This window comes from Culex quinquefasciatus, chromosome 3 (genome assembly GCF_015732765.1).
Source record: "Culex quinquefasciatus strain JHB chromosome 3, VPISU_Cqui_1.0_pri_paternal, whole genome shotgun sequence".
Taxonomy (NCBI): Eukaryota; Metazoa; Arthropoda; class Insecta; order Diptera; family Culicidae; genus Culex; species Culex quinquefasciatus.
In genome coordinates, this window is record NC_051863.1 from 46587998 (window position 1) to 46614471 (window position 26474).

At 37.7% G+C, this 26474-nt stretch overlaps 1 protein-coding gene and 1 non-coding gene across 3 annotated transcripts in view; both read left to right on the forward strand.

Moving 5' to 3' along the window:
- LOC6053994 overlaps positions 1 to 26474 on the forward strand; it is a 143141-nt gene that overhangs the window by 93197 nt on the left and 23470 nt on the right. For both annotated transcript variants that reach the window (XM_038262159.1, XM_038262160.1), the window contains exon 4: positions 24244 to 25133. In XM_038262159.1, the coding sequence (XP_038118087.1) occupies positions 25055 to 25133 (79 nt within the window). In that variant the 5' untranslated portion in view covers positions 24244 to 25054. The remainder of the gene's footprint in view (positions 1 to 24243; positions 25134 to 26474) is intronic.
- LOC119770885 lies at positions 16634 to 16740 on the forward strand. The gene has a single exon (XR_005279044.1). It is a non-coding gene; the product is annotated as a U6 spliceosomal RNA (small nuclear RNA).

Sequence of the window (26474 nt, forward strand, 5' to 3'; positions counted from 1 at the left end):
GCGCTATTGTTTGAGCGAGACAGTATTTGACGAATTATTCGAGCAGTTGCCCCTCTCATTCCCCAGACCAATCCCCAAATGCCATGCCACACGAGCACGAGAGACCGATCGGAGGACGTGGAGATGAGCGAGATTGAGGGGAAATCTCGTTTATTTTGACCCATCTAGAGATCGTTACCGATCATATAGCCCAATCTTCAGCTCGAATTTTGCCTGAGAGCATGTGACCGAGTCGAAAGTAGCATTTGAAGCTCTTCTCTGCGTATTGTTACAGAGTTCTTCAACGCTCAGACTCAGTCGCCAACAGATCGTCCGAGAGATTGGATGGGATGGGTTTTGGGGAGGCTTGGGACTTGACAAAGTCAATTCCCGCAGCAGCCGATACCCCCTCTCGACCGCCACCTATCCCTTTTGCCTCGCCAGATGGGTTTCAAGCCATCGACCTTCCGCTTACAAAGCGAAACCCGTACCACTACACCACGGGAGCTCGGCTGCACTATTATGGAAAAAAGGTTTTTTCAATAATGTTTAGAAAAAAAGTTACGTTAAAAATTCTTAGTTTAAACTCCGGGGTAACTTTGATAGTCATAGTTTTTCTTGTTAAAATCATATTTAAGATGTTCAATCTTTATTTGTACGCTAAATGTACCTTAGTGATGGTAGCCGATATAGTTTTTTTTTAAAAATATCAATGTTTATATTTAGTTAACTAACTTTGTAAGCTTTTTAACAAAATACATATAAATTTTAGGTAAAATTGTTAAAAAGTCGGAATTTTTCCTGAAATTTGTTAAAACTAGTTTTGTTTATAAAATTATCGATTTATATTGCATTTTATACTGAATTCGAAGCACAAATCAAAAGTTTTCACATCTTTACCGGATATTTGTTAAACTGAAATTGCCTATAAATTTGGAGATTTTTTTTATTGTGTATCAAAAACACATATTCTTTATTATTTACAAATTTATTTAACCTTCTCTCAGTGGAAAATTGTCCAAAGAGTCCGAAAATGCATTCCGTTTTCCGATTCAAAATCATGTTCATTGAGTAAATCATGACACTTCGAGAAGTTTAAAATAATGAATTTCATCAACATTTTCTTAACCATAGTTAACTAACTTTTTAAACTTTTCAAAAATTTTTGAAAAGTTCTTCTTGAGGTACTTTGAACACTTCTCTACCACGGTCAGTATGATTCTGAACCATTCCGTACGTATTTTAATTGCACTCTTCATTTTGCGGATTTTGCGGTCACTCCGTTTTATGTATATGGAAATGTCATGAATTTTATTATTACTGTCTACCCGGGAACTCATCTCAACTCATTTGGCTTCAGAAAAATACGTTCTGCTTTATGAATCCATCCAAACTTTTTTTATTGAGCATTTTTGTTTTTGAAGAATTTTGAGAAACCCGTATTATACGAAAAATCCCAACAAAAATCAGGTCGGCTAATTTACGATGAGAGTCAAAAATTCACACAGGAATACCTGAGATTTCCCGTGGAAAAATATTCAAAGCTTCTCGGAAAATTTAAACTCAAGCAAGTTGACACATTTTCTTCAATTTTGGCACCAATGTTTAAAAACGTATTGGAAAATAGATAAAATTGAAGAAAATATTGTTGCTTAATTCGACTCAAATTACTTCCATTTAAAACTAGTTACACTTACTTATTTTTTGAGCAAAAAAAATAAATTTTAATCAAAAGAAATTGAACTATTTAATATTTTGTTAACTTTTTTATGGATAATTTCTGATACCATTTGCAAATCTCTTCCCAAGAGCAGCATCAGAATTTTTTTTATGTTTTTGTTTATCGCGTATTACCATGTTGGACTTAATTGGTTTTTTGGGGTCAAAATCGACGAAAATTTATTTTTCTAAGTGTAAGCTACCTGCCAGTAATTGTTAAATGACGATATCTAGGAAACTATCTTTTCGATTGTCAATGTTAAACATGAAACATTTGTGTTTTTTTATTTTGTCAATTGAAATATTCTAAAATTATTTGTTTGTTTCTGTTTTAAACCACTTCAAAAGTAGAGCTTTAACCCTCCACCCCCTAAAGTGTCCACGTGGTTTATGGATGGCCCCTATACGTTGGGTTTTACAGACAGAATTAAATTAAAACGTCATTTTCACGACACATAATCATTTTCAGAATTTTTGGGAGATTTTCCAAGTATTTTTGAAAATGTCTGAATTGTTATGCTCAAAATTCATGAGATTTTTATACTATACTCAATGTAAACTATTATTTCAAATGATTTTTTGTACATGTTTATAGACCTGATTATTAAAATATGGTGAACAAATTTTAAGTACTATTTTTTTAAAATAAACATCATTTTTTTATATATATATCAAATAAGTAACATTTTTCTAAATGGTTAAAGTCTTCTCCATGGGTCCTGTCTTGGTAGAGTCGCTGGTAGGCAGTTGGACTCACAATCCTAGGGTTATCAGTTCGAATCTCGGGGTGGATGGAAGCAAAGGTGTAAAAGAGGTTTGTAATTGCCTCAATAATCAACCTTTCGGACACCTCGTTTCAAGTAAGAATCTCGTAATCGAGAACGCCAAGGCAATGCTGTAGACCGAATAATTTGATTCTTAATAACCTCAAAAATCTTGAATTTGAATAAGAATATACCAAAAGTGTATTTTATATTTCAAAATACAATTCGGTCCCAAGTTTCTCGGTTGAGTGAAACCCCGTTTGAAAAATGCTTGCTGGTCATTGAAGCACAAAGGCTTTAAATATGTCGAACCTCTTCTGATCACAACTCGTGCTCAACGAAACGAGAGAAATAATCACATCCGAAACACGTTTCTCTTTCATGGCCGTTTCTGCGACCGTTAGAACTAAGCCGAAAAAACAGTAAGATACCGTTGAGTACTGTTATTGAAAAGTGTCTCGTTCAAGTTAAGTTGAAAAATCACTTTAAAATTATGTAATTTCTTTGTGATTTTCAGTTCTTCACCCCTAAATTGAAAGCTTCACGTAGTAGCTTTGTCCAACTCATTGCATATTGTTCGTGTCCAAATTGCCCCCCCCCCCCTCATACAGCTCGCTTGATTAGAGCTAATTCTGTCCCAACCCATCCCAACACTCGTCGCTGACCTCCATGGTCGATTTCACACGTTGGCAATAATATTGAACGTTGCTGATGGGAAAACCACCCCCACGTGTCCCACCAACACCAACTCCAAAGTGATGGTGATGTTTTCCTGACCCCCAAGCAAGTAAGGGTTGGTTGGTCCATTGTTCGGCATCATATATGACGACGGAACATCAGCGCCATCATCGTCGTATCGTAATCTTTGTTTTTTTTTTTTTCATCGGAGGGGGAAAAAAGCTTGGCGAAACTTGACTGGTGTCACTGTACCCAGACAGCCTGAAGGGGGAGGGGGCTTTTTTTGTCCTTTTCTTTCTATCTCTCTGATCGACCCCCCTCCGCTTCCCTTGCAGCATATTTGTCGTCGGTATACTTTATGGCACCCATGATCGTTAGGGCAGATGAATTTTGACAGGCATATGTAATGCCTAATAAAACGCATGAATGACTTTTGTGTGATGGGATCGAACCGTAATTGGACTAATTTTTTTGCGGTGGGAAAGTTGGAAAAGGAAATCGACTGGTTTTTAACCAAAAGAAATAGTCAGTGAGGTTCGAAAGGAACGTCTTTCTTCTGTTGAATCAATTGATTTATAGAAACTATAAAATGTTGACACTGAAATAGCAAAGATCTCATAAAATGTCGCGTTTTCATCAAATCATAACTCGATTCAATATGTAAAAATATCTTAATTGTTTTTGATCGAAAATTCTGTAGACTGTATCAAATTATGTAAGAGATTTCATTTGCGTACATTTGGAAATGGGTGCACCTTTTATGTTACAAAAAAATGTCTTATTTTACCTAAAAAAATGTTTAAATTTACCTCTTTTTCATTGTGATGCCACTCAAAATTGAGTCAAAATTGAGTAAATAAAACATCATTATTAACATAATAATTAAACCTTCCAGATTTACACTGTAGATTTATTTGATAGTGTTCGTGAGCGTCGTTTAAAAAGTGACAGTTCGTCACTTTTTAGTTTGACTTTGACCAAACAACGGAGTACAAATTAAAAAAGTGTCAAACGAAAAAGTGACCAACCACCGGGGGTTGAGTTTATTCATTTATAAATTGTTAACAATTTTGTAAACAAAATCTTTTCTTTCTTTCTTTCCAGGTGAGCATAAATTATGAACTTCTTACGTTTTCAAAAAAATGCAGGTATGGAACATTGTTGGCACCTTCACATACATTTTGTGCAATTTCAAATGAACACCCTTTGAATTCAAATCTTTCAATATTGAAAAGTAGGATTACTTTTCGATACAGGTGCTAAAAAAATCAACTTTTTAGCACCCATTCCAGAGCTGAAAATCCATTATATAAACACTTTTTTTTCGGGTTGTACAAATTTTATTTTACCTTTCAAAGCCGTCCCGAAAAATCAGGGAACAAAAAAATAAGTATATTGGAAAATATTAGTATTCAAATTTGTTATTTGTGGTAGGCTTTTTCGTTGTTTGAGAATGAGAGGAAAAGTAGAGTCATTCCTCATATTCGTAACATTTTACAGACAAAAAAAATCACAGCCAATCGATAATTGAACTTAATGATTTGCTTTTACCTTCATTTGCGATCTTTCGATTGATGTAACGAACAACTGCACATTTTAATTTTAATATCAAGTTTTTGAAGAAAAACTTTGACCCTTGAAATCCACAAATTCGGAACACTTTTTTCTAACGGATGTAAACAAACTTTGGTTCTCTCCATGAGCACATTTTTTTTTCTTCAAAATAATGACTTCACGCACTGAAACTGAGCTCGTAGACCCACCTTTATATATACCTATCGACCCAGAATCTAAAACTGAACAAATATATGTGTGTGTATTCCAACGAACCAAAACAATGAAGATCTGGCAACACTGTCTCAAGTTATGCACACTTAAGTGATATTTATGTACATTATTTAAAGCCGGATTTCACATAAATTTATTTGAACGGATCCATCATCCGACCCACCGTTGGTTGGTTAATAAAACACTTATCAAACGAGTCCAAAACATTGAAGATCTGGCAACCCTGCCTTGAGTCTCGAGCTGATCAAAAACTGCTGGTAATTGTATGAAAAGAATAATTATGGGTAATTCTCCGCCAACTCACACATCAGTTGCCCCGACCCCTCTTGGATTTGCGTGAAACTTTGTCCTAAGGGGTAACTTTTGTCCCTGATCACGAATCCAAGGTCCGTTTTTTGATATCTCGTGACGGAGGGGCGGTACGACCCCTTCCATTTTTGAATATGTGAAAAAAGAGGTGTTTTCAATAATTTGCAGCCTGAAACGGTGATGAGATAGAAATTTGGTGTCAAAGGGACTTTTATGTAAAATTAGACGCCCGATTTGATGGCGTATTCAGAATTCCGAATAAAAGTATTTTTCATCGAAAAAAACACTAAAAAAGTTTTAAAAACTCTGCCATTTTCCGTTACTCGACTGTAAAAATTTTTGGAACATGTCATTTTATGGGAAATTTAATGTACTTTTCGAATCTACATTGTCCCAGAAGGGTCATTTTTTCATTTGGAACAAAATTTTTCATTTTAAAATTTCGTGTTTTTTCTAACTTTGCAGGGTTATTTTTTAGAGTGTGACAATGTTCTACAAAGTTGTAGAACAGACAATTACAAAAATTTTGATATATAGACATAAGAGGTTTGCTTATAAACATCACGAGTTATCGCGATTTTACGAAAAAAAGTTTTAAAAAAGTTACTTTTTGCGTTTCTCTTTGTGTCGTCGTCCGTGTCTGTCGAGGGTGACCATGAATGGCCATGATTGATGACGACCAACTTTTTCAAAACTTTTTTTCGTAAAATCGCGATAACTCGTGATGTTTATAAGCAAACCCCTTATGTCTATATATCAAAATTTTTGTAATTTTCTGCTCTACAACTTTGTAGAACATTGTCACACTCTAAAAAATAACCCTGCAAAGTTAGAAAAAACACGAAATCTTAAAATGAAAAATTTTGTTCTAAATGAAAAAATGACCCTTCTGGGACAATGTAGATTCGAAAAGCACATTAAATTTCCCATAAAATGACATGTTCCAAAAATTTTTACAGTCGAGTAACGGAAAATGGCAGAATTTTTAAAACATTTTTAGTGTTTTTTTCGATGAAAAATACGTTTATTCGGAATTCTGAGTACGCCATCAAATCGGGCGTCTAATTTTACATAAAAGTCCCTTTGACACCAAATTTCTATCTCATCACCGTTTCAGGCTGCAAATTGTTGAAAAACCCCTCTTTTTTCGCATGTTCAAAAATGGAAGGGGTCGTACCGCCCCTCCGTCACGAGATATCAAAAAACGGACCTCGGTTTCGTGATCAGGGACAAAAGTTACCCCTTAGGAAAAAGTTTCACGCAAATCGAAGAGGGGTCGGGGCAACTTTTCCCCATTTCGTGTGAGTTGGTAGAGAATTACCCTTATGCAAAATCTCTTCCTTTGTCGTCGAGAATGCATAGTCAAAGTTTCATTCGTATGTCAAAGGAGAAAATTCATACACAGTTAAATGCTTAGTCATATAGTTGTTTATTTCAAGTTTGTGCAGAAAAAATAAGCTTGAAAAATAATGGTTTCATAATTTAGAAATTCGGCAACTGCACAGGTTTCATGGCTCAATATTGTAATTTTCTAATGTTATTTTAAAAAAAAATTTAAGTTGATCGGCAAATGTATCAAACTTTTCTCGCCGTAGAACCCCACCAATTTTCCAACTAATGCCTTCTGGACAAACGCTCATCGCTTGATTTGTGACCACCGGTTGTCTCGGCAAACATCCATTCACACATTCGAGCGGGTCACACGACCTTTCTTCGCCGAATAAGGGAGCAAAAAAAACTCATAATGGTCCCATAAATCTCCATAAAAGTTCGGAATCGCCAGTTTGAGGATCTTCCGCCCACGCTGGGAAGGAAGAGGAAGGAGAGAGGGTTGACATATTTTATCCCATGATTCATTTGGCCAAACATTTCCTTCGACGCCGTGGACAAGATACGAGTTCTTGCTGATCTGGACGGTTCTGCTATCAGTCACGTCCAGCTCGGACGAAGGAACGATGTTGGACAGGACACTTCTTGTTGAAGAGACGTCCCTCCTGTTCTATTTATGAATAGTACAAAATAATTGGCAACCCGCTGGCAACATGTGACCTTTCCGGCGGTTTGTAAGTTCCACTCCACCTGATGCTGATGTTTTATCGCTGCTTTTAGGGACTCGTAAAGAAGCACAAATTGTCACATATGGCAGGTCATCAAACAAAAGAAAACATGTTTTCACCACCGGGTTTGGTAATGGATCTGAGGTGAAAGCATGAACATGACGTGACATAGTAAAAAGTCACCTCTTAAGTCACCGCCATAAAATCCGTCCAGTTTGCATTTAACTTTCTTGTCATGATTGGTGTCTCGAGAGGGAAAAAGTCAAAAGCGATATTTTTATTAGTTGTTCTTTGAGATAAGTTGTCAATATGGAAATGCAAAAAATATACTTTATGGTAAAAATGATATTCATCCCGAAACACGGCTACAAATCTACCGCCCCAAAACGTCCTAATCACACGCTCAAATGAGCTTGCACAAAAGCTCTAGCTTTGGACAGCATTACGTGACAAGGCGAATCGTCGCATAAAACAGCTCATCATTTCACCACGAAGCAACATTTCATGCTTATCTGCAGCGCAGTCTCTTTGTGGTCCTGTCACGCTTAGTCGCTCAACGTCCTTGTCCGCCCCGAGAGAAATGCTCGAAAATGCTCAACGTAATTAAACCTTGTCTTGTCCTGGCCGTGCCGTCGTCGTTCGTTCGGTAAATGTCCTTCTCGCCGTGCAACTCAATATCGTTTTTCGATCAACTGAGCCGCACTGCGCGCCAAGAGGCTTCAACCGAATTTCTTCTTCAGAGAGCATGAAATATGTGGCTTCGTTCATCTATCATCCGGGCTGTCAACCGACGCCGTGGGAGGAAAATGGTCGCCGCTGCCGAAAAGTGGCAATATCTAGCTCACTTGAAAATGAAACACTGGCGCGGGTGGAAAAAATGTAATAAAAATCCTCGCCGGAACTCGACCCCAGGATTCATGATTCATGGATCGAGGTTGGTAGGCCGAAATAAATTTGGGAGAGCTAAATTTTCGGAACCGGCTACAAGCAATAGGAAATCAAACAGAGTTGGGTTTTAATCTGCCCATATTATCCAGATCTCAATTGTACTGAATACAATTTATCGGGATTTAATTATTTCTAATAAATAATTATCAAAACAGTTAATTGACCAAATTTTTAAATGGCTTGAGTATCAATAACTTCAAATTTAATATGAATCAAAATTAACAAATTCTTATAACAAAATAATCCAACAAAAAAAAAAACATTCGGAGGTCTGTTTTGAAATTGTGAGAAAGAGAATGAAATTAATCATAATAGTAATGTGATTCACGATTAATTCAAAGTGGATCGATTACGATAGAGCTTCCAACTTCCCGGGATAACACAAAAACCGGGAAACGGGAATTTTTCAACAACTTTCCCGGAAAATCTCAGGAAATATTAAATTCATTGAAAATTGTTCAGAATCTGGTTCTGGTTAATATTTTGCATCACAATTGTGTCGGACAGCAAATATGATGGCCAAAACAGCAAATATTGATGATCATTTAATGGCTTGACTACTTGTAAACAAACAACAAAAACCAAAGTTGCTCCAGAACAACAAAAAACCTAAGTTCCTCCAGAAGTTACATCCACGTGCCACGTGGAAGCTATCTTTCCTCGTTTCACAACTTCTATCATGCTGATCAATACGATACGATGGTCTGGTGGGTAGCTTTTTGTCTGCTAGTCCAAAGGACGGGAGTTTGAACCCCGTCGCGAGCACATGAATTTTTCGTTCTTATTCAGATGTGCAAGAATTCCTTCTGTTTGAAAATTTCTCGCTTGGGATACATGGAAATTGAACCAGAAATCATTAACAATTAAACAATTAAACAATTAAACAATTAAACAATTAAACAATTAAACAATTAAACAATTAAACAATTAAACAATTAAACAATTAAACAATTAAACAATTAAACAATTAAACAATTAAACAATTAAACAATTAAACAATTAAACAATTAAACAATTAAACAATTAAACAATTAAACAATTAAACAATTAAACAATTAAACAATTAAACAATTAAACAATTAAACAATTAAACAATTAAACAATTAAACAATTAAACAATTAAACAATTAAACAATTAAACAATTAAACAATTAAACAATTAAACAATTAAACAATTAAACAATTAAACAATTAAACAATTAAACAATTAAACAATTAAACAATTAAACAATTAAACAATTAAACAATTAAACAATTAAACAATTAAACAATTAAACAATTAAACAATTAAACAATTAAACAATTAAACAATTAAACAATTAAACAATTAAACAATTAAACAATTAAACAATCAAACAATTAAACAATTAAACAATTAAACAATTAAACAATTAAACAATTAAACAATTAAACAATTAAACAATTAAACAATTAAACCATTAAACAATTAAACAATTAAACAATTAAACAATTAAACAACCGCCACTTATCAGAGATCGATCTGATTTGCATTCAAAAATGTCGTAATTCTATTGTGGTTATTTTTGATGATAAAGTTTTAAAAACAGTAAAAGTAGTCATATTTTTCTCAATACACCGAATTTGTAGAAAATCGATGCCAGTGCGTTTTTTTGTACTATCTAGATAGGAATCCCATTAAGCGTGAACAGCAACCAAGGAAGTTGTTGTCTTCTTTTACCAAAATAGTCAAACTTACGGACCCAATCCTGCAAAAATCTGATTGTAAAAATAGTCAAACTTTGTTATAAATTATTTGGTAGACTGTACTTAAAGGGATGAACCAGTTTTGAAGATACTACAATGTCTGTAACACAAATCTGGGAGCAAAAGCTCTGGTTGATGTGCACCGTTAAGCTTAGTACAAGAGAGCATACGAGCATCGAAATACTGAAATTTTCATTATTTACAATATGTGCACCAAATTAAGTAAAATTGTTTATACATTTTTAAAGGTTTTTTGAAAAAAAAAAATAGTTTTTCATACTAAAAACTTCAAAGCAGGGAACATTTATACAAAATTGTAAGTTTAAAAAATGGATTTTCAAAAATTACAGCATTTTGTAACAATTTTCAATTTTAATTAAAATAATAAAAACATTGCAAATTTATTTAAATTTATTTAAATCATACTTTGTATGAAACCAATTTATGCAAATTATGAAAATAAGAGTTTTTGGGAAAATGTGTGTATTATGAAGCGTTGTTTGCAACCCATTTTGCTTTTTAGTAAAAATATCAGAGATTTGTGTTTTTTTATTCTTTTAAAATAGCACATTTATCAAAACAAATATTCAGTAAATTCTAACAAAGTTGACGAGTTTTTTGTAGGATAAGTACATTTTATGAACCGTTGGGGGTGACAATGGGTCTGGGGTGAGATTGGGTCAAAAATATTTTTTTACTGATTTGACCATTTTTCAGGTTTTTCGAAATGAATCTAAATTCCAGTGTTCCCACGAGCCTAAGCCATCGGCTCAGCTAGGTTCATTTTTCTGGTTCAGGTTCACACCACACGTCGGCAAGCATCGTCGGCTCAGGCTCACCGAGCGCCGTGAGCCATGGTTCATTTGGTTCAAACCAGGCAAGCTAACCAAAATGAACCATTGGCTTGAACCAGGTTTGAACCTGATCAAAGAATGTTAGGCTAAATGGTGAGCTCTGTTAGACCGTGACACTATGCAACCCTAAATTTACTACTCCGTAATATTTGTTACACCGTAACATTGTTACACCGTAACTTTGTTACACCGTAACTTTGTTACACCAAAACTTTGTTACACCGTAACTTTGTTACACCGTAACTTTGTTACACCGTAACATTGTTACACCGTAACATTGTTACACCGTAACATTGTTACACCGTAACATTCGTTACACTGTAATATTGTGTAACAATGTTACGGTGTAACCATATTACGGTGTAACGGATGTTACGGCAATGGCTACACTGCAACATTCGTTACACCGTAACTTTGTTACACCGTTACTTTGTTACACTGTAACTTTGTTACACTGTAACTTTGTTACACCGTAACGTTGTTACACCGTAACTTTGTTACACCGTAACTTTGTTACACCGTAACATTGTTACACCGTAACATTGTTACACCGTAACATTGTTACACCGTAACATTCGTTACACTGTAATATTGTTACACCGTAACATTCGTTACACTGTAACATTGTTACACCGTAGCATTGTTACACCGTAACCGTGTTACACCGTAACCGTGTTACATCGTAACCGTGTTACACCGTAACAGTTTTACACCGTAACAGTGTTACACCGTAACAGTGTTACACCGTAACAGTTTTACACCGTATCAGTATTACACCGTAACACTGTAAGGGATGTCACGGTGTAACGAATGTTACGGTGTAATAAATGTTACGGTGTAAGGAATATTACGGTGTAACAAAGTATCGGTGTAACAATGTTACGGTGTAACGAATGTTACGGTGCAATGAATATTACGGTGTAACAAAGTATCGGTGTAACAATGTTACGGTGTAACAAAGTTACGGTGTAACAAAGTTACGGAGTAACAAAGTTACGGTGTAACAACGTTACGGTGTAACAAAGTTACAGTGTAACAAAGTTACAGTGTAACAAAGTAACGGTGTAACAAAGTTACGGTGTAACGAATGTTGCAGTGTAGCCATTGCCGTAACATCCGTTACACCGTAATATGGTTACACCGTAACATTGTTACACCGTATCGATACACTGTAACATTGTTACATCATCAACTTGTTACACGGTCGCATTGTTGCACCTTAACACCTATGCATAGTCATGGTTTTCATTAGCCTGGTTAGCCTGGCTTAAGCCATGGTTCATGGTTCACTGAACCAGGATTGAACCACAAACGGAGGTTTAAGCCGAACCAATTTTATTGGTGAACCTAGCCTAACCGGTTCATTTGGGAACTCTGCTAAATTCTGTTAAAATTGTTGTGTAGGGAACATCTTAGCTGAAAAAATCTTGATATGATTCGCTCGAACAAGAATCACTGTTGGATGACTTTTTACGAAATGTGTTCATGTTCAATATCATTCTAGGTTTATTTGACCCAATGTCAGTGGTGAGATTGGGTCAATTTCCGTACGATTGGCCTTTAAGGTAGAGTTTATCAAATTCCACCATATTTTGGGAAAATGTTAGCAAAGTATCTAAGAACAATTGTGCGTTAAAAGATTTTCGATGTAGTTTAAATTGCTTTTGTCCGAAAGAAATTACGAGACGTGTATCGTTTTTTGACCCTAAGTCACCCCCACTGACGGAAGTTAATATAAATGAGTTATTATCGATTATCGCTAAGGTTAGTGAAATTGTCGACATTTGTGTACAGCGTAAAATTCGTAAATTTCTGCAATTTCCTCGAAATTCCCTGAAATTCTAGGTATTTTAAATCAAAAAATATTGAAATTTCACAATTTCTTGTCTTCAAAGATCTTTTACTTAAATGTACTAATTTTTCAATTTAAAAACCTTTGATATCTCTTAAAATTCTTGAATTGAACTGTGAGATTTGCAAGTAAAACAAATTTCAAAAAGGTTTTGTTTTTAATTATGACGCTGCAATCAAAATGTGAAACAAATCACCGATATTTTTTTTCAGCCAAAGTAGTCTGAGAAAAAATAAATGCTTCGAATACCTGTAAAAATGAATTATTCAAATACAATAATAGTAGTTTATGCAACAAGTTGCAAAAAGAGGATTTTTTCAGCACGAGTCGTACATTTATCCAACGAGGTTCACCGAGTTGGATAAATACGAAGAGTGCTGAAATAATCAAGTTTTGCAACGAGTTCCATACAACATTTTTTGCAATTCCAAAAAACACACACTGAGTGAAATTTTAAGTCAAATTTTCATGTATTTTGTCAATAAGTCGTTGAAATCAAAACAATTTTGAAAAGTGTTACTTTTCGAAACAAGTGCTGAAAAGTTCAACTTTTCAGCACCCATTTGAGTGCTGAAAAGTAGAACTTTTCAGCATTTATTTTGAAAAGTGTTGCTATTCGATTCTGTTATTTTTGGTACAGAAAAGTAGGCTATTTCGTCATTCAAGAATGACAGGAAAAGTAAGTAGTTTCACGACGGAATTGCAAAAATATATTTCCGGAATCATCAAATGAGCGCTACAGAGCGATTTTCAACAGAGTTTGACTAGTTTCAATTCAAATTATTTCTGGGATCTTTAAATCTAACAATAAATAAGAACAACCTTACACCATAATTTTTCGAATATTCTAGACATTGTTGTCAGACCTAAGCTTATAGACGTGCAATAGGTTGTTTAATTTGACCCTTCTAGTTTTAGTAAGAAGCATACATTTCACTCGGGTTTAACAACCTTCAAAAGAGTTGCCAAATCTGCATTTTTCCCTACAAAAACCATTCGTCAGTAAAGAATGCAAAACACTTAAAGATTAGGGGACATCTTCGAGTCATTCCACTTCAGTAAATTGTACCAAATCCAATCACCCTCACCAAGGCAACCCTAACAAGGAGCTTTCGCGTGCTTTATGGAACGCTGGAGTGGTACATAAAAGCTCCCCCGCCCTCCTCCCTGCCCTATTCCGTTCCCTGCTCAACCAGATGAACGAATACTAATTCCGATGTGTTTCACTCTTGTAACCGCTCGTTTCCTTCGATTTTCCATACTTTTCTACCCATTGAATCCCGATGGCTTAGAGGACTCGATGGGTGAGGATGGTGGGTGGAAATAAGTCAACGAGAAAATGGCTTCATTTTCTCGCACATATATTCCGTTCTACAAGGGACGACACAAAGCTGGCTGGCAGGCTGGGGGTGGTTTGTCAATCGTTGGCCATCCGAGGACCCGGTTTCGAAAGAGGGGTGGTGGAGGACAACATCCCTTTTCACCCAGTTTGTAGCGGAGCAATAATGGGTTGAAAAAAAAGGGACGTGATGGTGGAATATTGGAATATAAAATTTTATCGTGTGGAGACAAGGGTGTAAAAGCTTCGGGTAAAGCTTCTTCGGCATGGTTCTTTGCTTGTTCCGAAATGGGAGGTGGTAAAAGAAGGGGGTGGGGGTGTGTTACACTGCGGCAAACGAAAAGGCTGTCAAATGCACCAAATGGTGAGAGAAGGTTGTGGGAAGGGATATGGTTCAGGAAAATATTTCATCAAAATAAAAGCTTTGCCGGTGAGTCCATTAGGCCGTGCACACAGTTTACAGCCGGGTAGAATGACTTAATCCACATGTGGAGTAATGGTGGCTTTCATAAAGTGTCGTTTTTACTATATCTAGGTTCAATCGATTGAGATTCTACTACAAAGTTCATGTTATTTCACTTCTCATACATTAATAATAAATAATTATTCCACTTGAAAACGAAGATGAAACAAAAAAAATCCCAGCAAAAAACAGTAACTAGGTCAACTTTATTTTTAAAGTCGCTTCTTTGAATCAATAATTCATGAGTCAAAAATAAATCACAGTCTTTCTCTGGAATTTTCCATCCCACCAATAAATAGCCAGCTAAACCCCACAAAGTGCCAATCCTACGTTCTCATATTTATTTCTCGCAGCATTTTCCTCCTCGGTTCGATAAAAAAGCAAGACAAATTGTCAATGGTTTCTATCTCGGCTGGCTGATGTAAAGCTCCCAATATAAACATCGCCAAGTAATTCAAGACTGTTATTTTGAAAACATTTTCAAAAAAAAAGGCAAGCGAAAATCGACATTCGAATCAACCGAAGTTTATAAAACCGAATTTAAACCTCCCCTCTGGCCTAATCCTCAAAAACTGCGGGTTGAACAAACCAACCGGGGGCTTTTAAAATCCGCGGCTCGACCCACAAATGGGACTCCCCTCCCCAAAGTGGTTCCCTAATGTGGTGGGAAATGGGACCATTTCGCAGGTTTGGGATTCAAGTACGCGAGAGGCTTCTACTGTTTCGACAAGCCATTCAAGTAATCTCATTTTGCGGTTAATACGACTCCGCTTACGACTCATAATCCGAAATGGAAAACGAAAGTAGCCTGCGGGGGTTTTGAAGATTTTCGTGGCTATTTTTAGGCTGAAATGTAATGAGGGCATTAAAACCGAAAATCGTAACAAAATTTGGTATGGTTTAAGCATTTTAATGTTTTGCAAAATTCACAGTAGATAAGACTTTTTCCGAATTTAAAATACAATGCAAATTCCACAAATGCCACACAGTTGAAATCTACAAACTTTTAAACCGAGATTCAAATTATCCCACACACAGACACACAAAACCACCGGCATATTCCACAGTTGGGAAATTCAATTCAAAACCGCCCGACAAACTTTCAACCTTGCATACTTTAAATTCGATTCCGTAACCCAAAACAGTTGAACAAATCGCTTGCGGTAAGTTGTGTGTGTGTGTGTTTCCACAGCCCGGCCCCAACAGGGCGAAACTTTGTCCTGGTGGCCATCATTTGCCATTTCTGGTTCTGGTACCGCTTATGCTGCGCAAACTTTGGGCCCATCAATCTCAGGGCGCGGTGTACGCAGAACGGGTTGTGGGGCATTACAGGGTTGGCAGATGTTCAAACTTTTTCAAACTATTTGAAAACTTTAAAAAAAGCATGTTCATCGAATTTAAACTTAAACTTTAAGCCGACTAATTCCGATTTTTTATGGCACTTGGGTAATTCTCTACCAACTCACACGAAATCGGGAAAAGTTTCCCCGACCCCTCTTCGATTTTCGTGAAACTTTATTCTAAGGGGAAACTCTGGTCCTTGATCATAAATCCAAGGTCCGTTTTTTATATCTCGTGACGGAGGGGCGGTACGACCCCTTCCATTTTTGAACCTAAAAGAGAGGTGTTTTTCAATAACTTGCAGCCTGAAACGGTGATGAGATAGAAATTTGGTGTCAAAGGGACTTTTAGGTAAAATTGTACTCCCGATTTGATGGCGTACTCAAAATTCTGAAATAATGTATTTTTCATCGAAAAAAAACAATTAACATGTTTTAAAAACTCTGCCATTTTCCGTTTCACAACTGTGTTTTTTTTTTTGGAACATAAAAGTCTCTTTGACACCAATTTTAATTTTATTGATAAATGTAGGGGAGATAGAGTAAAAAAATCAACTCGCTTCATAAAAAAAGCATTATTTGTAATCATAGTTTTTAATGTTAAAAAATCTTTTATTGCAATTCTATGAAAAAATGTTCAAATTATTTATAAACATCAATCGCTATATTAATTATATCAGAAATTCAGCATGAATGAGTGTTTTCGTCAAATTTAAATCAAATTTCTCAGTTCTCTTTTTTTTCAACCAAGATGGCGGTCAATTACATTCAAAAAGAACACGCATTTAGCGCCATATTTATGCACTGCTAATTGGCCGGTCTTAGCTTCGGCTAGACATATACTAAAATTGGAACGATACAGAGAAGATTAGCATGGCCCCTGCGCAAGGATGACACGCAAAATCGTGAAGCGTTCCACATTTTTTTGTCCCGCCCGTGTGGATCAATCGGACCACGCACTGGACTCACAATCCAGAGGTCGCCGGTTCGAATCCCGCGGCGGGCGCTCTAAAATTCTTTGTGTAAATATGGGTATTCGGCGCCGTCGCTCCGTGCCATACTTTCATACACTTAGGAGCCCAGGGCGGCGAAGTCCTTGTAGATAAAAGGAAGACACTAGTGGTTGGTACTAGCAATGGTAGCCGACAGCTATAAAGTCAACTTCGTTTTAATTGGCCGGGAACCGTGGTGTAGGGGTAAGCGTGGTTGCCTCTCACCCAGTCGGCTTGGGTTCGATCCCAGACGGTCCCGGTGGCATTTTTCGAGACGAGATTTGTCTGATCACGCCTTCCGTCGGATGGGGAAGTAAATGTTGGCCCCGGTCTAACCTAGAGGGTTAGGTCGTTAGCTCAATCCAGGTGTAGGAGTCGTCTCCCTGGGTCCTGCCTCGGTGGAGTCGCTTGTAGGCAGTTGGACTAACAATCCAAAGGTCGTCAGTTCGAATCCCGGGGTGGATGGAAGCTAAGGTGTAAAAAGAGGTTTGCAGTTGCCTCAACAACCAATCCATCGGACACCTAGTTTCGAGTAGGAATCTCGCAATCGAGAACGCCAAGGCAATGCTGTAGAGCAAATAATTTGATTTTTGAAAAGCTTTTTCAGGAGCTTGTGGTTTTAATTAAAGTTTTTGCATGCCTAATGGCATTTGATAGCTAAAACACCCTTGGTTTTAAAGAAGCATGCGATAAAATTGTTTGGCATCACATTGCCATTGGGTTTTCAAGACTCTCTCAAAACTTTTATTTTTGATCGATTTGGTATAGATAAGGCCGATGCAAATATTTAAAAAAGTTTTTGTCCTTCGGCCCTGGCCGAGGTCAAGGGGGGGGGGGGGGCAAAAAAATAAAAAAATATAAAAAATTAAATAACAAGCCATAGTCTTCACATTTAAATGAAAAAAGTGTTTTAAAATGCATTTTACACTAGTTCAGTTGTTTTGCAATCATTAGTTTTCAAAAAATCTAAGATTTGTGTGTGTGTGTGTGCAACCAACCAAACGGGACCACGTGGTCGCTTCTTACAAATTGAGTTGTTTCCATGTATTTTTAGATCTACATTCTATACATGCAAATAACTCGCATAGGCATTTGGAAGGTGTTAGCTCTGCCGAGCTTCGGTGACCCATTTCTACGCTGGCTAGCCGAGCGCGAGGTACTTCAGCTTTATCGACAAGCCCCGCCCTGAAGAACGTTTGGACCAATCGGATTCAAACGTTATTTAGTACTTCCGAACCCTTGTCAAATGGACAAGGACCCAGCGCGTATATAGTTGATAGTAACAGTATTTCTAATTCCAGTCATAGCTCACCAAGTCGCGAAGGCATAGTGGTTAGCATTTTTGCTTACCAATCCAAAGGACGGGGGATCGAACCCCGACTCGAGCGACTTTGATTTTTCGTTCATGTTCAGAGTTTCAAGATTTATATTTCCTATACTTTCTAGTTGGGAGCAGATGGGAATCGAACCCAGGACCATTCGCTTACAAAGCGAACACCGTGACCAGTAAGCCACGGCCGCTCCTAGTTTTCAAAAAATCTAAGATCTGACAAAAACAAAAATTGTATCGAAAAAAAAGATTTTGCATCGAAAATTTACAAAAAATCTTAAGATTTTTTAATAAACCCAAACATGCTAAAAATGATTTTAAACGCAGGAGAATGTATTTTAATTTGATTTGTGCTGGTTGCACTTGAATTTTCATTGAAATTTTGAAGTTTATTGTAAAAAAATTTTTTTGCCCCCTGATTTTTCGGACCAGTTTTGAAGGGGGGGGTGACAAAAACTTTCAAAAATATTTGTACCAGCCTAAGGAAACACTGAAAAAAAAGATGCACGGTAAAAAAGTTGGTGATTTTGAATTTCACTTATTGTCACTTAAACTTGATTTTCAAAAAACACAATGTTTTTATTTTTTTATGTTTCAGAAGACATCATTTTGAAAATGTACAGAATGTGCAAAAATCTTTGACCGAGTTATGAATCTTTGAATCAAGACTGATTTTTTTCAATAATTGAAATATTCGTCGCAAAAAATTTTCTATGTTAAATCGCATTTGCAATCAAAAAGTGCTTTATAAAAATGTTGATAAAGTGCAGCCGTTTAAAGTAATAGCCATTTTTAGGTAATTTTTTTGAATAAAGTCGCAGATATTCTTTTTTTTTAATTAGTGCCCATGAGCACTAACCTATATTTTGTTTTATTTTTTTAACTTTGTTGATACGACCCTTAGTTGCTGAGATATTGCCATGCAAAGGTTTAAAAACAGGAATATTGATGTTTCTTAGGTGTCACCCAAACAACCCACCATTTTCTTATGTCGATATCTCAGCAACTTATGTTAAAAAATAAAAGATTCGTTAAATTTAACGATCTTTTCGAAAATAATATTTTTTTATAACAAGACTAAAATTTCAATAATATTGAATATTTGGCCCTAACACATATAAAAAATAAAATTAGTGTTTTTTTTCAAATCATGTTTAAGGGACAAAAAGTGAAATTAAAAATCACAAAAAAAAATTACCGTGTAAACTCAAACCTCGATGGTTTGACACCAACTGTTTTCAAACGAATGGGATCACTTTTTAGTTTGACACCCCTTTTACACGGAATTCACACACACTACTAAATGTTTGTTCTAATAGTGTGCGATAGCGCCGTGTAAAAAGTGACAGTTCGTCACTTTTAGTTTGACTTTGACCAACCAACGGGGTACAAACTAAAAAAGTGTCAAACGAAAAAAAAAGACCAACCACCGGGGGTTGTGTGTATCACTTTTTTCAGTGTAGTCCTTAAGTATACCTACAACTTTGCAGAAGTCAAAAGATACATATTTTAAAAAATTTCATAAATCAAAAAAAAATGTGAGTCTTGAAGAGCAATTCTGGTAACCCTAGCCACATCAATCCCGTAGACCCCCCAGACGCGTGGATAAACTTTTGCATCCCCGACGCTATAAACTTGTGTTGAGCAGGATCGGTCGGTCTGTCGCTTCATCGGAGAGAGGTACATTGAGGTACGGATGTTTCGCCGTACAGCTGCTTGTTCCGCCGGAATTCCCAGCACAGTGGACCGTGGCCACAGGCATCACAGACGAAACAAACAAAAAAAAAAACAGGTTTATTTTTATCCTTCGCCACAGTGAGCAGCAACAGCAGCTGCTGTTTACTGGCTTGTACCTTGGTAGGAATACATCCATCAACGCCCTGGTGTTGTTGTTGTTGGAGGAGAATGGACTTCCGCCGGTGGCAGTTTACGGTAGTACGTTGACGAATGTCCTTCCACATATTGTGACATTGGTTTTTCTTCAATTTATGTTGTAGGAAAAAGGTGGTAAAATATGTTAGTAACTGTTTTCAAGTGTGTGACTTTTTTAAAATGATCAAAATTTTCAAATTTATTGAATTTCTTTTCGAATATGAATCGTTGTTCTTGACTGTATTACTTAATCAGGTTGTTTTTCGGCTCAGCGGTCCGAGAAAAACTCAAAAATTTGTAGTTTTTTTTTTCTTTTTTATTCCGGCGTTTTAACGCACTATGTCGTCTTCTTCAGGGAACGTATTCCGAAACGTCGGAATAAATAAGAAAAAAAAATTACAAGATTTTGATTTTTTTTTCTCTGACTGCTGAGCCGTAAAACAACCTGGATTGAATTTCTTTTCTTCGGAAACTAAGGAAGATTCGATTCTTAAAAAAATCAAGGGTTTGGTAAGTGAACAATTTTGAAATATTTTTAGCATCTCAAATTCCCAACCAATCCATCAACGATAAAATTGGCATCTGTTCAATCGGGAAAAAACTTCCTGCATCACGGTTGGTTACAACCGATTTGCAACGTTCCTTAACGCTCTCATTCCATCCGTCCTTGTAATCCGTTTCCATACATATCTCTCTCCTACAGAATTCGTCCGAATCCCATTTAAACTTTGATACCTGCTATCACAGCGGTAACACAAAGAAGTAAAAAACTGCTGATTTCATCACAAAACGGTCTTTGTCTCAAGGGGAGGGTTGAGTTCTGGACACATTTCTCGAACTCAACGACGTCTTTCTTCCCGCGGGATGTTCCAACTCCTTCTTTGTTTGAACACTTTCTGGCCGGGCAAAGTTGTCAAACGACACTTTGTCCTTTTTTTTGCTTTCCTTCAAGCGAAGCAGTGTCCAATCGAATGACAAAGCTGGAATGCTAGGAGATGGAGCTAGGAAAAGGGTTCTGGTCTTCAGCCAAAACCGCCCCTTTCCAAACTTGGGGAAGAGCTGTAATTGGCCACTTGCAAATTGTGGTGCGGCGATGAAAGGTCGGAATTTCGGGCGGGTGTCCGAAACGCATTTTTCAGGGTGGCGGAGGAAGGAACGTGCGAAGAATTTTTCCGGCAAAATGCCCGTTACGTGCTAAAAAGGGTTGTAGAACATACTTAGAGTGTCTTGTCCCTTGTTGATCGGTTCTTGCGGCTTAAGCTTTGTATGGAAATGGCGATTAGACATATTTAAGGATCACCTAAATGGACTCTGACGTTCAATGCGTTGTTCAGATTCTGTCCTCTCATCTCCCATCTCTCATCTCTCATTTTATCAATTTGTCAGTTGATTGGCCTTCCTCGTTTGGGTGTTCAGGACTGTATCACTGGTATTGAGTTAATCCAGCAACAATAGACTATTCAGAACAAGATTAGAGACTTGATTCAATGAGAATTGTTCGTTCATCCAATCTTTACTAACTATCCAAAGTCCAACCAATTCAACACCCATTGAATAGGAAAAATTGAAAAGAAAAAAAACCAAGCAACTATTGATTAAGAAACTTTCTCCTCCAACCAAGTTCGCAACTGGCCAGCATCTTGTGCCGACCATCCCCCGGGGAGGATCCGTAGATGCGGTTACCGATGTCGAAATAAACAAGGCTACAAATTTAATAGTCCCCCGGGCCTCGTTACGGCTTCACACTTTTAAGCTTCGAGGTTGCTTTCTTCTCTCAAAGTTAAAGCTCAAGAAGAGCTTTAAGGTCAACCGCATCCCGCATCACGAACTGTTGAGGTTGAAGTTTTACGGCGCAGATCTTCCATAACACACCATCGAGCCGACGGACGCGCTGCTCTCTGTCCAAAACCCCGCAGTTAATCTGCTTTTACGGATGTGGCTCGGTTGGTGGGGGAAGGTTTGCATGGGATCGATTGAGGGCATAGGTGTCCTTTGAGGCAAATTTGATCAACATTTGAATGCACCTTTAAATGAAACGATGAGAGATGAGAGATGAGAGATGAGAGATGAGAGATGAGAGATGAGAGATGAGAGATGAGAGATTGAATGAAGACAAAACATAGAAAACTTCTCCAACATGAGCATGAGCATGAGCATGGTTGACTGCCAATAAGCTGCTACTCCGTTATTGACAGATCAGCTGAAGTTAAACAATGAATCAAAAATGATCAGTGGGAGCCAACCATCCGTTCACTGTTTAACCCCTGAAGACCCCGACTTTATTAGTCAATACCGGCGCCCTCCCAAGAAGCCTGCAGTTCAACGAAAGGGAGGAATTTTAGTCCGATAGTTGAAGTTGCAGACTCATCAAGCACATAGTTTTTCGCTATATACTTGTTGATACCGCTTGAGACCGTTGAATCCACAGCATCTCCTTCAAGCATCACGTGAATATTTTATTTTTTTTTGGTTAGTAGGATAAGGTATGTATTGGCTTTTCGATGCCTCCCGAGCTACGACGCTATGGGGAGGACTTTCATAACAGACCCGTCGGCGAGCCTTCCGAGCAACGATGCTTTGGGAAGGTCTTTCTGGTTAACACACAAAATCACTCACACACAGTTTTTTTCTCCACTATTATCTCGACGTTCCAAAATGTCAGTGCGTCTTTCGATCATTATATAGAAATGGCTTTTTCAACGCAAAAAATAAAACCTTATTCTTAAATTTTAAACACAATCCACCCGACGCCGTGCCTTCCGATTAACGATGATTTAGGAAGGGCTTTGAAAATCACAATTATGCACCAAAACATAGAAAACTTCTCCAACAATGCATAAACGCCAATTTTGCAGTCTCAGCTCCACATGGGCTCAGATTCGGCCCGAAGTAGATGCCATCTCCGAAGGGTTTCCCGGATCATCGGTCCGCTTCCTGTGCACGCACTTCCAGCGAGGCGGCCGTATGGAGGGATCCAAACCACAATAAAAACGACCCCAAGGAAAATTAGATCAAATAACATCTAATCGTAAAACAGCCTCAAGGACCACGCGGGAAAAACCTCTGCCGGATCTGGTTTGGTTATATGTGCGAGGTATCATCAACCAGGAGATGAGATACACACACTTTGGTGTTGTTGATTCACACGCGCGAAGCATGTGTATGTGTGTGATGCAGATTACGTTACGCCGGAAGCATCCCCACCGTGGAGGAAGTAAATGAACTCTCGACCGAGATAGCTATTTGGGCGAATTAAAGGCTTCTTCGCCAATGGACTAAGCGAAATCGAGTTCCGGTCCAACCGGTTCGATATTCTGCCAACAGACAACAGTGCACAAACATTTACACAATTACTAAAGTAAACTTAGGGGCATGTCACAGAGTCGAAAGCTCATTAAACCAAATTTATTGCTCTGGGCCTTGGGCGATAATTAAAAGCCGTGAAACCTCGGAGTGTTTGTGTGTTGTGGTGTGACATTCTATTGGCGTGTTGTTTCAAAATAGGGTTAGCCCTGGGGTTTAATTGACTTAGTGATGTTGACCGCTTACATAATACACTCAACCCCCGGTGGGAGGTCACTTTTTCGTTTGACACTTTTTTAGTTTGTACCCCGTTGGTTGGTCAAAGACAAACTAAAAAGTGACAAACTGTCATTTTTTACAGGGCGCTTACGCACACTATCAAAACAAACGTTCAGTAGTGTGTGTGAACTCCGTGTTAAAGGGGTGTCAAACTAAAAAGTTACCGCGCAACTGTCAAAGCTACTCAAAAATAACAACGACGAGAGCGTTTTCATCATCCGTTAAGGTAAGAACAAGATTGTCCGTCAGATCTGGACGCAAACGCAAAATTCTAAGCCTGTCATCATAGCCTGCCAGTCATCGACCATTGAACAAAGCAACCCCTGCAGATTGTTCGACTGACAGCTGATAGAAAAATCGAACTGGCACAGCGTTCTGCGTTCACCACTGCGTCGAACGGACAATCTTGTTCTTAGCTTTACGTTTGCACGCGGTCAATAAAGATTTTTCCAGTTTTGTTAAGTGAAACTCAGCGTTTTACTCGGTGATAAATCCGGTCGAAACTGTCACTCTGCTCAACGGGTTGAATATTTGTTTTTGAATGTCTAAAATATTCACGTCTTCGATCAAAATTATACACTATTTTGTATTTTTTTCACACTAAAATAACCATTGAAAAAAATAACTTTGACTTTTTTCTATTTCTTTTCAGGATAATTAAATTACTTCAATTAGACTCCTCAGAAACTAAACACTGAGGAATGTCCCGGCAATATGTTCACGTGCCCCAAAACCTGCCATCACCTCCGCGTTTCAGATCCTCATTTTTCGGGCTAAAAATATATTAAGCTGTGCTCCCGGCGCCCCCCATAAAAACTAGCGATTAAGTCCGAAACAGTACAAAGGGGAAAGTAGCTTCATCCGGTGGCAGCTGCTGCTGGTTCGTCAGAACCGGTTTCTCGTCCGCCCTCCCCGAAGGCGGGAAATCCCGTGTCATGAGCTGCTTATAAAAGTGTGCGCGCCGGAATTCACCTCTAAATAAATTAAACTCAGCCCCCGTCCGAGAACGCCGCAGACATGGTCCGGGAAAACCTTTCTCCGGTACGACATCATCAACAACACCGGCATTCTTCGGGAGCAGTGCGACGGCCTCAGTGACTTTGTCCCCCAAGAAGAGACTTTGGAGCGGCGAGAGTGGATCCTTTCCTAGCGTAAACATAAAAGTGTAAACATAGCTTATCTTAATTAGTAAAGAGCAACATTGTGAATAAGCTCAACTTCCCCCACCCTCTTCTGCAGGGAGGAGTTTTCCCACCCGCCAAGGACAAAAGAAGTCCCGGAGTGAAGAAAATTTAATTTTATTACGGTCGAAACGAAATTAGGCGTTGATGCGGCCAAGAAACGGCACAGTGACGAAGGACGACCATCAGAAGACCTTGTCGTCGTCGTCGTCGTAGGGGGGAGTGAGTGAGTGACGAGGAAGAAGAAGAAGAAGGAAAAAGGGTCCAGGATCTACAAACGAAATGGCCGTCGAGAAACAACATATCAGCTGCTTTGCGGTGGTGGCATTCACGTACCTGCTGATGGCGCTAATAAAATGTGGTAAGTAATTACGCAAATTATTTCAAGGTTGACCGTTGGTGGTTTGGTCCATTAAAAGGTCGTTTTCGTTTGGAGACGAGCAGAGGGGAGGTTTGTAAGAAACTTAACGGTTTTGAAATCCGATTGTAAAATTGTTTGCAATTCTGTGGAATTTTTCGTGCTTCTAAAAATATTGCGCAACTTCTTCATGTTTCACTATTGAAAGGGAATTGAAATTGCTTAAGAGGCACTTTATGTATACAGAAAAAAAATCATGGTAATATTACATCTGAGAAGGGGTACATCTTTTATGTCAGAAAAAAGGTGTAATTTCACCGCTGGAAATGTGTAATTTTACCTCTTTTCTAGTGTAACGTCACTTTTTCAGTCTAAATTGAGGTAAAATAATATCATTAAAGAGATAATATTCAACCTTCCAAAATTACAGATTCCAAATTTACAATATTTTTCACTGTGTAAATTTCGCTTGATTTGTTCTAGAGGTCGTATTGAGGAGTAGAGTAGAACGGGCTCTGAAGTTTGAAGTCCGCATTTTCGTAAAACTTCATCAATTCCAACTCTCTTAAATGCATTCGAAAGGTCTTTTAAAGCACTTCAAAATGCGTCATAAACATCCAGATTTGAATCGACTTTTTTCATAGCTTTTGCAAATTACTGAAATGAAAGTCTTGATTAAAAAAACCCGATTGAATCCCACCTGGTTGAGATAGAGCCTTTCTTACAAAAGGAAGATAGCGACAGTTAATTTTTTTCAAAGAAATAGCAAAATAAAGAATGGTCCATTCATGATCCATTCAAAAATCAAACTGAAAAGCGCTGTTTTTGTCCCATTCGCCACATCCAGGTGTAAGCTGACCAATTCTGGCATTGTCAATCGATCGGGCGTCGAAAATCGATCGTCCATGATTTTGTGCAGATTTTTCGAATGAATATTTCTCGAGAAATGATTTGATAACGAAGCTTGATTTTGAGTCGGAGCCAAAAGCAAACCCTATACCTTTTTTTAGTAAGAAAGGCAAAAAAAGATCGGAAAATTTCAAGAATGTTTTATATTTTTATATTGAATATCGGACCATTAGTTAGGCGTCATCCATAAAGTATGTCACGCTCTAGGGGGGGAAGGGGGGTCTGAGAAAGTGTGACATTGCGTGTTATAAGTATAGGGAAAGCGTGATAAAAGGGGGAAGGGGGGGGGGGGGGTAAATTTTGGCTGATTTTAGCGTGACGTACTTTATGGATGAAGCCTTACTGAGATATCGACATAAGAAAATGGTGGGTTGTTTGGGTGAGACTTAGAAGACATAAATTTGTCTGTTTTTAAATCTTTGCATGGCAATATAT